This window comes from Pongo pygmaeus, chromosome 19 (genome assembly GCF_028885625.2).
Source record: "Pongo pygmaeus isolate AG05252 chromosome 19, NHGRI_mPonPyg2-v2.0_pri, whole genome shotgun sequence".
Taxonomy (NCBI): Eukaryota; Metazoa; Chordata; class Mammalia; order Primates; family Hominidae; genus Pongo; species Pongo pygmaeus.
The window spans coordinates 56,462,071-56,480,511 of NC_072392.2; the positions used below are offsets into that span (position 1 = coordinate 56,462,071).

Sequence of the window (18,441 nt, forward strand, 5' to 3'; positions counted from 1 at the left end):
AACCAACTAAATTAACCAAATGATCTTTTCTTAAAGGCACAAATTAAAAGGTGGCAAAACAACCATATATTTAGTGTGTGGGATCACATTCTCCCAAAGGGCATCAGGAAATTTAGGTAGAAGTCGATGTTGTAGCCTAGGTTAGAGGGTCCTTGCTTGCTGGGAGTTAACTCTGGTTATTGGATTGTGGAGCAGTGTGGCAGGGAAGGCGGTCTGGGGAACACAGGCATTCCAGAAACTCAGAGCAGCAGCTCATCAGCTGTGAGGAACTGTCAGCATCCTCGCGTCCTGTGCGGCTGTGAGGCACTGTCAGCATCCTCGCGTCCTGTGCGGCTGTGAGGCACTGTCAGCATCCTCGCGTCCTGTGCGGCTGTGAGGCACTGTCAGCATCCTCGCGTCCTGTGCGGCTGTGAGGAACTGTCAGCATCCTCGCGTCCTGTGCGGCTGTGAGGAACTGTCAGCATCCTCGCGTCCTGTGTGGCTGTGAGGAACTGTCAGCATCCTCGCGTCCTGTGCAGCTGGGCCAGGACAAAGTGGCTGAACTGCAGCTCTGCTTGCAGCTTGCTAGAAATACAACTTGATAACAACAGGAGATTGTGGACACACTATTATTCGTTAGTTTATTACAAAACTGCAGATACAATATACAAAATTCTAATTCCAAAATCCTTCTACATTTTTTTTTTCTGAGACTAAATGCCCTCAAAGCCCCTGTCTGCTTGGCCCATATTACAACCTGACTCCTCGGCTCCTGGATGCACAGGTCAGATGTTCCAACAACCCTGACCATGGCCAGTGCTACGGAGCCACTCCAAAGGTGGTTGAGCCCTCTGTGAAAATTTAAATGGCTGCTAAGTCATTCTAAATAAATAGTGAACGGATTGTTTCTGCCCCTAAGATGAAATCCCACAGATCTTATGCTCAAGCTCAGGTCTTCCTATTGCCACCTTCGACATCTAGAAAGTACGGTGGGATCTTCACTGGTTTGTTAACCCTGGGAGTGCCCCTTGTGATCCAGATGAGTCAAAACAAACGGCCAGGATCTCTTCTAAAAAGCCCATGACGGCCCTTCTGGCTGTATCTCCAGTCGGTGCCTGGATGCTGCCCATGTGCTTAAGGGCCATTCTGACCATCTGGTCTCTTTCCTGTGGGCTGTGGGGTGCTCCAGTGTCATCTCCCTCTGCTCCTGATTTTAAAAACTGTAGGATATAGGACTGGACCATATTCCCATTCAGTTCAAGGGTTTCTTTGATACAAGGGAGGTCTGAGGCACTGGCCAAGCTCAAGAGGTGAATCAGTGCCTGGCAGATTTGGGTCCGTAGGCTGGCACAGTACTTGAATTCCAAAAAGTCTCTGGTGTCTTCGCTCTTCTGTAAGGCAGTGACCAATGCGTTCCAGATCCCAGCATACTGGTCAACAGACCCGTACTGCTCTCTCTTCCCCGGGACGGAAAGGGCAGCTGCAGATCTGATGCGCACTTTGAAGTTCTTGCATGATGTCACGACCGATGTCAGGGCATTGTAGGCCTGGGAGGTCCATGGGGCTGTCCCTACAAAGAATCCACAGTCACTAAACCAAATGCAGGCTTAGAACTAGGTGGGGTAAGAGGGAGAGGGGCGGAAGGAAGCTTAAACACTAGTGCTCAAGACACTCATTTTATGTGTTCACTTCATTCTCACAATCATCCTGTGAGACAAGGGTGGTGACTGACTGTAGGATCCTAGGTAAGTGGCCAGGTGCCAGTCCCCAAACCTCCCTCTTTCCCTACCTCAGCCTGCCACTTGCTTAGAGCCTCTGCTACCCGATATAGGGCCTTTGGTGACTCAGAAAAAGGCTTCTTCTCTGGGAGAATTCTGTCCCATGGGGGTATGGCTTCGTGGGCAGAGCATGGACTGAACTGCAACCCCACCCATCCTCTCAGTTGGGCACTTCTGAGCTGTGTGCAAACCACACACTGCATGCTCGCCTGCAACAGCATCCAGACACTGCTCTGGCCATAGCAAGTCACGCATTTTATTGCAAAGATAAAGAAAACTTACAATTTCAAGAAAAAGATGCCCAGATTTCTAGCTTTTCTCCATACCTGTAAGCCCTAGGAAATCAGCCTGCTTTCCTCCTTACCAGAGCTACTGCTACCCCCTCCATTTTGGGGTGTCCTTACTCCTCAAGATGGGTGACAGAGTAGAATGCAGCTTCTCTTAACCCTCTCAGCTCTTCCCGGCTTCTCTGTTGCCTTTGAAGACAGGCAAGCAGGCGCTTTCCATTTGGCGGATGCCACTGCCATTGACAATGGGCCACTGCTAGAGCTACGAGACACTCACAATCCAACCCGCCCAGAGTCCTTTATCAGTTTCTAGCTCCCTTTTCTTATGTGGCTCTTGATAGCTCTGCTACTGGATGCTTTCTAGTTCTCAAACTTCCTGCCTCTTTGGAGCTTCCCTTTCCCTCCAAGTCATGCAGGTAAACTTCTTTCTCTAGTAGGCTGAGGGCAAGGGCCATACAGGAAGGCAGGTAGGAGCCAACCACCACTGAGGTGCCCTGGTTTCAAGGACTTCTTGGCTCTCCAGAAGGCGGACATCCACCTCAATGGGCTCCAACCCAAAAGGTCACCCTTAGGTGACTTCCTCAATGGAAGAAGCCGGGAGGTTACTTCACATACTCCCAGCTGACTGGTCTGCCTGGACGCTCTGGGCAATAAAGGGGAGCAGAGCCAGACTCCCCTCACTTGATGCGTGCGCTCCTCTCCAGGAACACATCCTTAGGTCTCAGATCTTCTGAGAGAGAGAGACGCAATAAAGCGAATGCTGGCATTCAAAGTGAGCGAGGTTTGGAGGCTCTGATCCATACACCTAAGCAGCTACTGGTCCTGAATGACATATCAAGGTGCATGGCATGCCACTACTTAAGAGACAGATGCCCTCCTTACATTTATTAATGGCATCCACTTCTGTACACAGCTCACAGGGGATTTCCAGTTTATATCCCCTCTCGTTCCAGTTTTTTTCCTTCCTGTTTTCTTGACCATTAAAACAATATATGCTTATTGTAGACAATTGAGAAAATGAAAACAGAAAAAATCCTACCCATCCAGAGGCAATCAATGTTAATAATTAGTCCAATTTCCTTTCAGTCTTTTTTCTACCCATCTATTGAGATCATTCTGTAGAAATTATTTAATACCTGCTTTCATTTGTTTAACATCAGAAGTATTTTTTCCAGATTATCAAATTCTTGTAAGTAATTTTAAATGGCAACAAAATATCCCATTATATATCCCATTGTATAGGTAATGATGTATTTCAATGTTTCCCTAAACTTGTCTTCAGTATGTCTCCATTTTTTTCCTAATACTATAATAAATGTGACAAACATCTTTAACAACAATGTAGATTGGTGTGTGTTGTCCCAAGAGGCTTTCCACCAGGGAGTGAAGGGAAACTTTCTTACCTAAAGGAAGGGCAGGATTTTTAAATACATTTCCCATTGCATAACAAGCATTCCATCGGACTTTCATGGCAGCTTCTGTTAGAACAGTAGAAATTAGGGCCTGGATAGACTCCTCAATGATTTCTGCAAATGTGGGTTTTTCTATGTGAGAGGGTTGCAGAAAATGAAGCAAATTTCCAAGGGCCCGGACTGCGTTGCTTTTTACCTAGAAAAAAAATGTAAATGCTTTAGAAATCTGTTTGGCCAAAGAGATGTTTCCAAAAGTCTAATTTCAGCTTTAAAAAAACCCAGGAGGTCTTTGACTTCTTTTTATTTTTTTATTTTTTTATTATTATTATACTTTAGGTTTTAGGGTACATGTGCGCAATGTGCAGGTTAGTTACATATGTATACGTGTGCCATGCTGGTGCGCTGCACCCACCAACTCATCATCTAGCATTAGGTATATCTCCCAATGCTATCCCTCCCCCCTCCCCCGACCCCACAACAGTCCCCAGAGTATGATGTTCCCCTTCCTGTGTCCATGTGTTCTCACTGTTCAGTTCCCACCTATGAGTGAGAATATGCGGTGTTTGGTTTTTTGTGCTTTAGAAATCTGTTTGGCCAAAGAGATGTTTCCAAAAGTCTAATTCCAGCTTTAAAAATACCCAGGAGGTCCTCGACTTCTTAAAGCAAGTCCTTGGAACTCACAAGGTCTGCTCTGGTTAACATCCTGAGCCATCAGAAAGGTGAGGTTCTACAAAACTCCTCTCTCTGATTATTTATTTATTTTATTTAGTGCTAGACAGGACCTCAGAGAGGTCCATTTCCTTGTTTTACCGAGATGGAGTATAAGGACTGGGGACAACAGGACAAGGCTGATTGATAGCAAGACGATGAGGAGAAGCTAGGTTCCATAATTCCAGTCCAATACTTTTCTACTAGACTACAGTCTCAACCTCTGCAGCCCACCAGAATCATTTGGGGAGGTTTTTCCTTTTGTTTTAAAACCGATTCACAGGCCCTAGCCTCAGAATTTCTGATTGAATTACTCTGAGGTAGGGCTTCCTGGGTGATTACCAGATTTTCAGAAGTAGTATTAAAGTGAGCACATGGTATGGGTCAGGTACTGTGCTAGGTGCTTTAACATAAGGCATCTTCATATCCAGTGAGGTATATAACTTCCATGTTACATGTGAGGAGTTGACCTTCAGAGAAGTTACGTAATATACCAAAGTCACTCAGTTACTAAAGGGCAAGCCAGGCCTTGAATCCGTGTATGTGTGACCTAAAGCCCAGACCTGTGCTTTTTAAACTTATTAGTTTAACAGGTAATATTCAAAGCCAAGAGCGACTCATCTTTCTGACTTGTCAATTCTACTTAAAATTTTTTTTGGGGGGAAATAAAACAAAGTTAATTTTAAAAGGAATCTGAATATGTCATGTAGTATTACAATGGGCACTGATATTTTTCAGGAGGCAGGAGACAGTAAAGAAACCATATGTATATGGAATGGACCCTTTTTACCCTGAGCACACCCTCAGTCTCCTTTGAACAGGAGTACATTTGGTGGGATAGTCTGAGGAACATCAAGCCACACTAAACTACCACACTGCAACTACAATACATTAACTATCTGTTTGGGAGATACTGGGTTTTGTTGTGAGTCTACCTTGTCTTTATCCTTGGATGCTTCTATAGCTGATCGTAACATTTTCAAGAGCAGGAGACCAGAGAACTCTTCCTGGAAACTTGGGTCTGGTGTTTCCCTGTTCCACCCAAAGCAGGCAACACATGTTAAAAGGTAAATACACTTAAATATATACATATAGAAATATATTCAATTAGTATAAGCATAAAAGTTTAGGAAAACAGTTTAGCAAATCTGCTTAGATCATATCAAGAAACTTACAGTATATATCTTTTGACCCAATAGTTCCCCACCTAGGAATGTCTCCAAAAAAAAAAAATCTCAAAATGCAGATTTCATGCACAAAAATATTCACTGAATATAAAAGCCTACAAGCCTAAAGTCTAAAACAAATGTTCAGTAATAGAAAAATGGTTAAATAATCATCACGCAGTGATAGTTATGTAATCATAAATAAGGATTTCTAACAAGTCAATAATAGAATGCTTACACATTTTACATGTTGCTTATACGCTGAAGTGACAAAAAGCAGGACACGTGCACATGAATAACCAGCTACCTCTGGGGAGGGGAACTAAGGTGTCAGGGTAGAAGAAAGGCTTCACACTGAATGCTGCTTTGTACTATCTGGATTTTTTTTTAGCCTGTGAATATACTACTTTAAGAAATTTTTTTAAATGCATTTTAAAATTACAGTAACCATTACTAAGGTTTTGCTTTTATGTTTTCTATAATGTGGACATATTACTTATATCGGCATACAGTATTTTTAATACATACATATCTTAATATATTCCTAATATATATTAAGAACAGCTTATTAATTTTATTTTCTGAAGGAATATCAAACAAAAAAAAGCAGGAAGACTGCATAATATGCAGGAACTACTGCTGATTCTTTCATGGTAGGGATCGAGGACATTCTCTTGGGCCCTCAATCTCAGAAGTCAGCTGGGGAAAGCAAGCTCAGTCACCTACATGTTGACAATCAGAGTGTCTGTCAGGTTGCCCAGGGACCAGGCTGCTTTGGCTCGAACATTCAGAGACTTGTCTTCAAGTGACATCAATATTGCATTTGCTGTGTCTGCAACAAATATGACATCCTATAACACAAAACAAAACACTGCAGTTACTTTAGCAGGTCATGCTGCTACCTTTGAAATTCTCAAACTTATTTTCAGATAAAGCTAGAAGCCTTCACGCACATTTCTACTTGGAAATAAAAATTCATCTACTCAATTTACTGTTCTTCTTATATTTTACAATTTGGACACTCAAAAAAATCCCAGGGAAAGCTCCCATGATTTTGGTATGTGCCATGGACACCTGAGGAGCCTATGGATTTTGCTCTTATGAACATCGAATATATAAGCTGGCCTGGGACAGTTATCTGTGAACTCTGTGCTTGGTTGATTTCCATCTCAGGAAATAATGTTCTGAAAAAGAAATGCATTTCCAAAACACATCCTATGTACTACACGCCACTCAGTGAGATAAATGTCACAAGTTAGAGTGAAAGAGGACATTATTTCCTTCTTAGTAAAAACTATGTCAGCTTTCTAAATGATGACTACCACCTGGTAATATCCCATTTCATTTTTATTAGATCATTCATTAATTTAAGCATTTATTGGGTGCCTAAGGTCCCAGGCAGTGTGCTAAGTAATTAAAAATTAAAAATAAATAAATATCATATATATATATGGTAATGCCTTAGTTCATTTATATTATATGGTATATATATGGTAATGCCTGTAGTTATATATATATAACTATATTTATGTATAACACTATATATATATGTGTATATATATATATGTAGAGAGAGAGAGAGAGTGTGTGTGTGTGTGTCTGGCTCTGTCACCCAGGCTGGAGTGCAGTGGTGTGATCTCTGCTTACTACAACCTTCACCTCCCAGGGTCAACTGAGCCTCCCATCTCAGCCTCCCAAGTAGCTGGGACTACAGGTGCATACCACCATGCCTGGCTAATTTTTAAAATTTTTTGTAGAGACAGGGTTTCGCCAAGTTGCCCAGGCTGGTCTCAAACTCCTGAGCTCAAGCAATCCACCCGCTTCGGCCTCCCAAAGTGCTGGGATTACAGGCATGAGCCACCATGCCTGGCCCATGACCATATTTTAGTAGCAATTAAAGAAATCGGATTACAAAGCAATTTAGTTTCGTTTACCATCCAATGCAGGAGCTCTATATCCACAAAATAGGGGTGTCATGGACTACAAAAGGGGCACAGAAGAGCTAAATAGGCTCACTCTGACCTGTCTGAGACAGGGAAAAAGCACATAGACTCCCAGGGCCCGTGAAGTTGCAGCTTTCACTAAGCGATTCTTGCTGTCATTCAGCCCGAGCAGCACTGTGATGCACAGGATCTGCCTGTCTTTCTGCAATGAGAAGGTTGACAAGGGAAAATGAGAATGAAATAACTACGAGCCAAAGACTTCCATAAAAGATGTGAAATATCTGTGTCTGAGACCATAATCAGGAGTTGAACACCATTGCGACCTTGAGGCTGCCCTGGTAAAGAGCAGGTTCAATTCAGATCCCATGATTATCAGAGCACCCACTTTGTGCAAGACACACACAGCATCTCATCACATTTAACCTTTATTAAAGTTGCCTTCTTTATAGAAGCTCATTTATGTAAATAAGAATGGATGCAAATGTCACTGAGGATTAAAGAAAAAAAGCAGTCTGAATACTGCTATTCTGAATAGCAGTATTCTGAATGCTTACGCTCCCCCAAAATTCCTATGTTGAAATCTTCACTCCCAGGGTGATGGTATCAGGAGGTGGGGCTTTGGGGAGGAGATTAGGTCTCGGGAACAGAGCCCTCATGAAAGAGCTTAGTGCCCTTATGACTGAGGCCCCAGAAAGCTGCCTGCCCCTTCCACCACTTGAGAACACAGCTCACATGGTGCCATCTGTGAGCCAGAGAGCAAACCCTCCCAAGGCACCAAATCTGTGTCTGTCAGTGATTTGATCTTAATTCCAGCCTCCAGAACTATAAGAAATACATTTCTGTTGTTTAGAAGACACCCAATTTATGGTATTTTATTATAACAGCTCAAACAGACTAAGACAAATACCATGTGTGTTGGACAACAAATCTAAGTATTTTCACATACTTATTATTTTTCACATGAATACCATCTTATTGATGATAATACCAAGTTTTAGATAGGTTAAGAGTCAAAGTGCTAGCAAGTCGAAGAGCTGGGCTTTAACTCAGGCCTTTTAAACTTTGGATGTGAAATCTTCCTGAAATCTCTCTGCCTTCCAAGCTTCTGCTACCCTTGCCTCTACTACCTACATTCTAACGCACAGGGGGAAACAGCTTTCCTGATATATTAAGGCTTCAAGTTTTCCTATTTGTTGTTCCCCAGTGCCCTCATCCCCAATTCAAGTGAACTAGCACGTTTTCATCAGAGATGCTGCTGAATACTGCTTCAAAACGCAAAAGCACCAAATTCTAGCTCTGGTGCTCCAGCCATGATTTAAGGGTGAGAAACACCCTCACGTTACCGGCAGATTGCTGAAGGCCTCGGGCAAGATGGAAGACAGGGCATCACAGGCGCTCGCCTGGAGAGTTGGGTGCTCCGAATTCTGCAGGGCTCTGGGTAAAGGACCATTCAGCATCATAGTCCAGAACATCACTACCTGGAACGGAGGCAAAGGAAAAGCTGCAGCCCAAGACATAACAGGGGAACCAACTCGGAGCTAAGCCTACCAGAAATGGCCTTAGTGAAACATTTTCCCTTAAAGTAGCAGCTTTCTGTAAATGTTTTCATTGGTTCTTCTTCCACAGTGATGAAAGGACTTTGGTTTAAGCCTCCCATTCAACTCCTATTGATTAGGAGAGACTGTGGTCTGATAAAGTTACACAGCAACAGTAATAATAATCAAGAGAAGGCTGAAGATGGTGACGACAGTTACAGCAACAGCAGCGGCAGCTAATGTTCTTCAGAGAGCTCATCCCATGCCAGGCACTGCTCTAGGTATTTTACACGTATCAACTCATTTTATTCCTTGGCACAAATAAATGGGGTCTGTAGCATTATCCCTACTTTTTCACACAAGGAAACTGACGCACAAAGAGACAATACAACTTGCTCATCAGCAGCAGGGGTGAACTAGAATCCAGATCAGTTGACACTCGGCTAGGGCTTTTTCAACTACTTTGCAGAGTCTGTGTGATAATAAAATGTAATACTCTGTGTAAGGTTTCTAGTGCAGGGCCTGGTACACAGTGGACACTTAAATTGGGCAGTAGCTTCTGTTTTCAGCACTTTGAAGAACTACCTCACTTCACAGCCTCTAAAGTAGCCATGTCAACAGTTTCCTTTCCATGCTTTATACATATCCTGTGATTTCATGTTCATTTGTGAATCTCTGTGGTTTTGGTATGTTTTGTTTCTGTCCCATGGACCTAGTCCTGGGTTTTGCTGTGTATGTCACGCACCAGTTCTGTCTTTCTCCTACTTCAGCTCCTGGAAACCCAGTCTGGGTCCTCCCTGCCCCACTCCAGAAGAATGTGGACAAAAAGTGGTTGCCAGTCTCCAGGATGGCACACAATTACAGTCACCTACTAATATTTACACCCTTGTGTAGTCCCCTCCCATACTGAACAGGCTGACCTGTGTAACCAATAGGATGTTGTGGAAATGACAGCATGAAACCTCCAAAGCTAGGTCATAAAAAGCACCACAGCTCTGTCTTGCTTTCTTTCCCTTGGATCACTTGCTGTGAAGGAAGCTGGCTGCCATGTCAAGAGGATACTCAAGCAGCCCTCTGGAGACGTCCTCACGGGGAGGAAATGAGTTGAGGCCTTCTGCCAGCAGCCAACACTAATTGGCTAGGTCTATGGGTGAGCCACCCTAGAAGAAGACCCTCCAACCCCATCAGGTCTTACAACCCGCCAGTTGACTGCAACCCTGGGGGCATCTTGATCCCAACCTCATGTGAGGACTAAGCCAGAATCACTCAGCCAAGCCACTCCTAATTCCTGACCCACAGAAACTGTGAGAAAATAAATGTACATTGCTTTAAGCTGCTAAATGTTTAATTTGTTACTCACTAATAGCCAAGCAATATAGAAAACAAGTCTTTTTTTTTCCCACAGATGAACAATACCTGAGGGTGAACAGTTAAGAGGCTTGCCCAAAGTCATCTATCTAGCAAAGGGAGAAGTTTGAATTCAAACCTAGTTCTGTCTGGTAACAAAGCTCAACTCATCTCCCTGCACTTGTTATATGAAAGCTTTAGTGGCAATCTAAGGCAGGGACTAGGGTTAGAATCTTTAATTCACTGCAAGGATGACAGAAATTGTGAAGGGAAAAGAAAAGGCAGAATGTGAAGGGCAGAGGGAGCAAAGACCACCAACACTGAGCTGATTTTGCTTTTAGCACTAAGTAGAAGCCTTTTTTGGTGTGGTCACATGCCCTTCATCCATCTTTGGAACTGGCACAGTGTGGGGGTAGCAGAAACAACCTGAAATCACAGGAATTGAATAGAATCGTGGTGGGGCTGGTGGGGGGCAGGGGGACGCGGGTAATGGAATTACCTCCTATGTGTTAGCATCTTTACCTGTCATTCAATTTTTCAACAGCCTTGTGACTGAAGGGTTATGGTTTATTATTCCTTTTTACAACTAGGAAACCATGCCTATAACCACATATCCATTAAGTGGCTGATATGGTTCGGATGTGTGTCCCCTCCAAATCTCATGTTGACATGTGACCTCCAATGTTGGAGCTGGGCCTAGAGGAAGGTTTTTGGGTGATGCAGGCAGATCCCTACTGAATGGCTTGATGCTATCCTTGTGGTAATAAGTGAGTTCTTACTCTGTTATTCACATGAGAGCTAATTGCTTAAAAGAGCCTGGCATCTCTTGCTTCCTCTCTCACCATGTGACACGCCTACTCCCCCTTCACCTTCCACCATGACTGGAAGCTTCTGGAGGCCTCACCAGAAGTAGATGCTGGCACCATGCTTCTTGTATAGCCTGCAGAACTGTGAGCCAGACAAACCTCCTTGAAAAATAAATTGTCCAGTCTGAGGCATTTCTTTACAGCAGCAGAAAAGAGACTAATACAGAAAATTGCTGCCAAGGAATGGGATGTTGTTATAAAGATACCTAAAAATGTGGAAGCAGCTTTGGAACTTGGTACTGGGCAGAGGTTGAAAGAGTTTGGAAGGCTCAGAAGACAGTAAGACAAAGGAAAGTTTGGAACTTCTTGGAGACTGATTAAGTGGTTGTGACCAAAATGCTGATAGAAATATGGAGAGTGAAAGCCAGGCTGAGGAGGTCTCAGAAATTAAAAAGTTTGGAGAACTGGAGGAAAGGTCACCTTTGTTACACCTTAGCAAACTTGGCTGCATTATGCCCATGTCCTAGGGATTTGCATAAGGTTGAACTTAAGAGTAATGACTTAGGGTATCTGGTGAAAGAAATTCTAAGCATCATTCAATAGGTGATGTGGCAGCTTCTCACAACCTATAGTCGGATGTAGGAGCAAAGGAATGACTTAAAGTTGGAACTTATTATTAAAAGGTTAGCAGAGCATAAAAATGTGGAAAACTTGCACCCTGGCCCTGTACTAGAGAAGGAATCCAAGCTCAGAGCAACTACTTGCTAGACAGATTAGCATGACTCAAAGGGAGCCAGTTGCTAATAGCCAAGACTATGGGAAAACAGCCTGGAGGGCATTCTAGAAATCTTTGAGGCAACCCCTCCCATCACACACCCAGAGGCCTAGGAGGAAAGTGGTTCTGGGGGCCAGGCCCAGGGCCCCACTGCCCTGCACAGCCTTGGGGCACTGCTCCCAGCATCCCCAGCCTTAGCTCAAAGGGCCCCAGATACTGCTTGGTTTTCTGCTTAGTGGGTACAAGCTGCAAGCCTTAGCGGTTTCCATGTGGTGTTAAGCCTGCAGATGCCCAGAATGCAAATGTGAAGAAGGCTTGGGAGCTTCTACCTAGATTTCAGAGGATTCCCTAAGCCTGGGTGCCCACGCAGAAGCCTGCCACAGGGACAGAGCCCCCACTGAGAGCCTCTACTAGGACAGTGCCAAAGAGAGATGTGGGGTTGGAGCCCCCACACACAGTCTCCACTGAGCACTGCCTAGTGGAACTCTGGGAATGGGACACGGCCTACACCCAGCAAAGCCACAAAGGCAAGGCTGCCAGAAGCCTTGGAGGCCCATCCCTTGCACCAGTGTGCACTGGATGCGGGACATGGAATCAAGGACTATTTTGGAGCTTTAAGGTTTAATGTCTGTCCTGCTGGGTTTTGGATTTGTGTGGGGCTTGTTGCACCTTTCTTTTGGCTGATTTCTCCGTGTTGGAATGGGACTGTTTACCCAATGCCTGTACCACCATTGCATCTTAAAAATCAGTAACTTGTTTTTGATCTTACAGGCTCATAGGTGGAAGGAACTTGCCTTGAGTCACAGCTGAGATTTTGAACTTTTGAGTGATGCTGTAAAGAGTTAAGACTTTGGGGAACTATTGGGAGAGGTGACTGACTATATTTTACAATGAGAGGAACATGAGATTTGTGGGGGCCAGAGGCAGAATGATATGGTTTGGATGTGTGCCTCCTCCAAACCTCATGCTGAAATGTGACCTCCAACACTGGAGGTGGGCCTAATAGGAAGTGTTTGGGTCATGGAGGCGGATCCCTCTTGAATGGCTTGGTGCTGTCCTTGTGGTAATGAGTGAACTCTCACTCTATGAGCTCACACAAGAGCTGGTTGTTTAAAAGAGCCTGGCATCTCCCTCTTGCTTACTCTCTTGCCACGTGACATGCCTGCTCCCCCTTTGCCTTCCACCAGGATTTAAAGCTTCCTGAGGCTTCCTCAGAGGTAGATGCTGGCACCATGCTTTTTGTACAGCCTGCAGAACTGTGAGCCAGATAAACCTCTTTCCTTTATAAATTGCCCAGCCCCAGGTATTCCTTTATAGCAACATAAAATGGACTAATACAATCATGTTCCCTAAATTTGATCCCATGGCTTTGGATACAAAATCCCTGGCTCTTTGTCTCTTGGGCAGGCTGAGTAACCAGACTAGGTTTTATGCAAAAGAAATATTAGTTTTACTATTGCTGGTTATATGTTATATACATAAGCCTACCACAAACTAAATTGCAAATAAACTGAAATGTAAAATGAAACCAATTTATACTAGTTTCATGTTTTCCTGGATTATAAAACATAATTTTTGACACTGGAAGAAACCATATCATCTACTCCATTTATCACTGAGCTTCAAAATAAAATTGCAACTGAAGCACTAATAAAAGAAAACTATGAATTGACATTTATTTACCAAGAAGACTGGTGCTCTCTGATCAGGTGCTGCAGTGGAGTCTGGTTTATACTGCTGTATTAAGCCTGTGCCCAGTTCTTCCAGAAGCTGCCAAGAAAAAGAATTACCGAAGCAGAGCATCAGAACGAACGAATGACTTCACTCGAATAACACCTTCACTTGAGTAACACCTTCACTTGAGTAACACCTTCACTTGAGTAACACCTTCACCTTAGTAACACCTTCACTTGAGTAACACCTTCACTTTAGTAACACCTTCACCTGAGTAACACCTTCACTTGAGTAACACCTTCACTTGAGTTCGGAGATCACCTCAAATCAAGGGGAAACATAATTTGCAACTAATTCTCTTTCTTTTTTCAGTCACTCTTAACAGAGACATTCTTTCAAGGACTGAAATCAACAGCTATATCTTATTAATTTGTTACCGAATCAATGCGTGGGGTTTATATGTAAGAGCCAAAAACAGAAGAATGTGTGTCTTTCTTACCTGAAATCTCTTTAAGAGGTCTCAGAATTGAAGGACATGTGGCAGAAGGATATAAAGTGAAGAAAAGGAAGGATATAAAGTGAAGAGAAGGAAAAAGCACTGTGGTTTTGGTGAAAATTACCTTTGCTCCATGAAGCTGAATAGATGGATCTGCTTCCCCCATGCACTTGCAAATCACCTCTCCAAGCTCCATCAAGTAGGCTTGAGTCATTGAAAAGTAGCCCCTTGCCAGAAGAGTCAATACCTGCAAAGAGAGCATGGAATTAACCCTCTAAGACCTGAGTGCAAGGCTGTAATATCCAGAAAAGTGTTATAATATTTCAGTAATTGCTTATATTTAACAGGGGCTGAAATGTGTTGAGTGAAATTAAGAACCATAATCTTTATTTCGTGACTAACATCAATAAACTGTATCATAGTTTTATGGTACTTTAGTATATGATTGCTTTTCATTAACATAATCTCATTTAAGTCTTGGAACTATTCTTTAAAGTAGGTATTAATTGAATTTTACAGCTAAAGAAACTAAGCCTGACAAGATTAAAGGACATGTTTCATGTTGCCCAGTTAATTAGCAGCAGACCCCAGGACCAGGCCTAGTCTCAGATCATATTTGTATAGAAAAAGTAAACTCTTTTATCTAGGATTGTTTTCTTCCTTTGAAGGAACAATTATTTTGTTACTCTAAGCAGGTACAAGACCAAGGAGAAGCTTATAGAGAATTAAACATTTAAGTTGCAAAAATCAAAAATTAACCGTACAATTTCACTCAGAATTATTCTACAATCTATTATATCCACCTGTCATTTAATACCTGAAGTGACTAAAATAATTTGTAATCAAAGAACAAAAAGGAATGAATCTGCTATTTTACAACCAAGGAACACCTCCCCAAAACAAAACAACAACAAAAATACACCACCCATACCTAAAATACAACTCCCACAAACACAACTGACATATGGCTTGGTTTTACCTGCTCGCTCCTCACGGTCACTCTGAAGGAAGAATGGTTACTTCCGTTTCAGAGATGAGGAAATGAAATCTCCTACCTGTAAGGCCTCCAGTCGCATGGGGGATGGTTCGTAGGTGCTTCCTGCTGCAGAGCCAGCATCGCTACCTGAACAGGAATCCTCCTTGGGCAGTACGACAATGGAAATGCAGAGTCGAATGAGCCAGCAGGGCTCTGAAGACCCCTTAGGTGAGCTAACTGACGTTTCTTCCAGAGAGGGTCCTGCAGGGGCTTTCTTCCACCAATCAGGAGGGCTGAGGTGAGGGGTTGCTGAATTGCTATTACTGAGTCCAGAAGAACATGGCTGTTGCAGAAGTAGCTGGACTTCAGGTAAAGGTGCGTGGGTGGACACTATAGCTCCCAAAAGTGTGAGACTTGACACACGAACATTAACATCTGTCAAAGGAAGCAGTAAGAACTTATCATCATGGGAACAGCTACCGTAAAGATGGTAGTTATCCCAGCAGGCAATTAAAAATTAGTAGTTCCTTGTGTAACCTGAATCTAATCAAAATTCTAGAGCTCATTTCCAGTTTGGAAATACATGGGACAGGAGAGTAAGTTAACATCATAAAGAAACAATCTGACAAATTGAGAATGTGATTTATTTTGTTATCTTTGGTGACAGAGCTTAGAGTTCACATTCTATAAGACAATTGGGTTGGATTCTTTCCTAAGTCAGTTTGATATAAAAAAGATGGGTGGGGGGACTCTAGATTTAAAAAGACTACAGTGACATAATAACTAAATGCAATGCATGTGCCTTGAATGAACCCCGGATTTTAACAAGAAATATTTTTAAAAAGCTAAAAGGTCTGTGTCTAGACTCATTTTTTTTTTGCATGTGATGTCCAGTTGTTCCAGCACCAACTGTTGAAAAGTATCTGCTCCTTTGTTGTAGATCAGTTGACTATATTTATGTGGGTCTATTTCTGGGCTCTCTATTCTGTTCCATTGATCTGTTTGTCTCTTCCTTGGCCAGTATCACATTGTCTTAATTACTGTAGTTTATAGTAGATTTTGAAGTCAGGGAATGTCAGTCCTTCAGTTTTGTTCTTCTCTATCAATATTGTGTTGGCTATTCCGGGTCTTTTGCATATCCATATACAGTTCAGAATCAGTTCATTGATATCTGCAAAATAACTTGCTGGAATTTTGATTGAGACTGCACTGAATCTACAGATCAAGTTGGGAAGAAGTAACATCTTCACAATATCGAGCCTGCCTATCCAGGAACATGGAATCTCTGTCCATTCATTTAGTTCTTTGATTTATTTCATCAGAGTTTCACAGTTTTCTTCATATAGATCTTGTACATATTTTGTTAGGCTCATACCTAAGAATTTCAGGGTTTGAACATTTTAATGAAGAAAAGTTACTTGAGGATAAAGTCAGATACTTGAAAGGAACCTTTGGGACCTGGTGCACTCTCCTCAGCTGAAGATGCAGATAATGAAAAGTTGGTAGAGTGGAATGAGCAGGGCTTGTTTTCATCTTATTTCTGCCATGAATGTGATGGGAAACCTTAGGGTAAGACTTATCTTTCTGGGTCCCTTTTTTACACATTAGTGTAAGTAGTGAACTGGACTTAGTTACACCTCATTATCTCATTTGAGCCTCATAAAAATCTTATGACATAGTTATAATTCTTGCTGTTAGGAAGAAATTAGGGTTCAGAGAGGGCCATGGCCATGAGATGGCAAAAATGGGAGTGGGCTCCAGACCCTTGGATTGACTTCAGGTCCCACGCTCTTCCCACTATGTCACAGAAAACATCCACTATTCCTTCCTTGTTACAATTCTGCCTGAAAAACTGAACTCATCAGAATGTGGTCTGATCTGAAAGCTTGCAAACAAAAGAAAAGCAAATCTACAAAAGGCAAGTGTTTATAGCACACATACATTATGTGTGGGAGGAAATAATAAGACTGCAGTTAGTAAAGATTTGAAGTTCTGGGATTCTATCTGAACTTCATAGGAAATAACATTAAAGAAGTTACATTTTGTATTCCAGTTTTTCTTTCCAAAAAGTAGATAATATCTATCTGTCCGTCTATCTGTCTATCTAACCATCCATCCATCCTCTACCTATGTGTAAGGGATATAAACTATCATACTCCTAAGGGGGGCTGCTTGTACCTGGCTCAATCTTAATTCTAAAGGGATACTCTGGTCACTGCCCTGAGCATTAAACAGGCAAACTTTACAATTAATTCTCTAGCTCACTTCCACTGGGACTTGAGGGGTCAATTCTTACAACAGCTTATACCCCTGAAAAGTTGAGAAGAATAAGCAGAGATCTCTTAAGAGTTGTAAAAATGTTTTGAATATATGGTCTGCATCTGACTGATATAAAGAAGCCATCAGTTTTAAGCCACTACAAACCTTTGTGGCGAATATAAGGCTTTATCTGGTTCCAGACTTTGGTCAGTAGGCTGAGTTTTAGACGATCATAAGGTGCATTTGATACTAAATTTGCAAGGCACTGTAAAACACAAAAAGTAGCTCATCAAAAGGCTTGATTAAACCACAGCATAGAAACAAATTTTGCAGCATTTAATTAAAAAAGAAAAGTTTTCACACAACTAAAAATGAGCCCTTTTTAAAAAAAAAAAAATAACACTTGTATTCTCATTGGTACAACTAAAGATAAAGAAGTATTTTTAGCAAATCATTTATTAGGACATACAGAGATTATAGATAAGATCAGACAAGTAGGTACAGACTTCCAAATAGTGTTTTTTTAATAAAACTATTACTTAGTTATATGCTTAAGTCAAGTTACTTTTGAGCTATGTAAAACAGTATACAAAATTAAAACAGAAAAGCCCACTCTGGAACCCACAGTTGGTACATTACCTTAATTATCTGAGTAAGGGTCTGTGAGGATGACTCTGCCACCAAAGCTAACAAAAGACATCTGTGCAACTCTCTAATGCTGGAAGCGATCATTACAGAGAAGGGGGTAAAAGCCCTTCTGTGGTCACTGGTATCTTCAGCAACAGAAAGAAACTGCTTTGAGCCTTCCAAGATGGCAGATAAAACTTGCAGAGCACAGGCACGTGTCTGAAATTTCGGGATGATTCACATTGATTAGTTGAAAATTAGGAGTCAGATTCCTTTCTTCCTATACATATTTAATGTTCAAAGTATTTACAATCATTTTAATTGGAAGAATAAAGGCAATGGGATTATCTGTTAGTTCCTAAAAACTAGACCACTTGCATCCCACACCTAAAAAAAAAAAAATCTTTATTTTATTTTTATTTTAGAGACACAGTCTCGCTCTGTTACCTAGGCTGCAGTGCAGTGGTGCAATCATAACTCACTGCAGCCTCAAACTCCTGGGCTCAAGCAATCCTCCCATATCAGCCTCCCAAGTAGCTAGGACTACAGGTGTGTGCCACCACACCTGGCTAAAAAAAAAATCTAGAAACCCATTGCTGTTAGGTTTTTTACAGTAAGAAATAAATCTAAGCTACACCATAGCACAAAAATCTGAAATCTTAAGCATGAGAAT

The 18,441-nt window shown here is 42.1% G+C and overlaps 1 protein-coding gene across 2 annotated transcripts in view; it reads right to left on the reverse strand.

Annotated features, from left to right (window-relative positions):
• Nucleotides 1–594: 594 nt before the first annotated feature.
• HEATR6 (HEAT repeat containing 6) overlaps nucleotides 595–18,441 on the reverse strand; it is a 35,950-nt gene continuing 18,103 nt past the window's right edge. For both annotated transcript variants that reach the window (XM_054457084.2, XM_054457085.2), the window contains 11 exons: nucleotides 17,781–17,987; nucleotides 17,307–17,406; nucleotides 14,962–15,317; nucleotides 14,031–14,153; nucleotides 13,420–13,506; nucleotides 8,617–8,751; nucleotides 7,353–7,475; nucleotides 6,057–6,181; nucleotides 5,100–5,196; nucleotides 3,448–3,652; nucleotides 595–1,549 (listed from right to left, as the gene is read on the reverse strand). In XM_054457084.2, coding sequence (XP_054313059.2) covers nucleotides 978–1,549; nucleotides 3,448–3,652; nucleotides 5,100–5,196; nucleotides 6,057–6,181; nucleotides 7,353–7,475; nucleotides 8,617–8,751; nucleotides 13,420–13,506; nucleotides 14,031–14,153; nucleotides 14,962–15,317; nucleotides 17,307–17,406; nucleotides 17,781–17,987 — 2,130 coding nt within the window. In that variant the 3' untranslated portion in view covers nucleotides 595–977. The remainder of the gene's footprint in view (nucleotides 1,550–3,447; nucleotides 3,653–5,099; nucleotides 5,197–6,056; nucleotides 6,182–7,352; nucleotides 7,476–8,616; nucleotides 8,752–13,419; nucleotides 13,507–14,030; nucleotides 14,154–14,961; nucleotides 15,318–17,306; nucleotides 17,407–17,780; nucleotides 17,988–18,441) is intronic.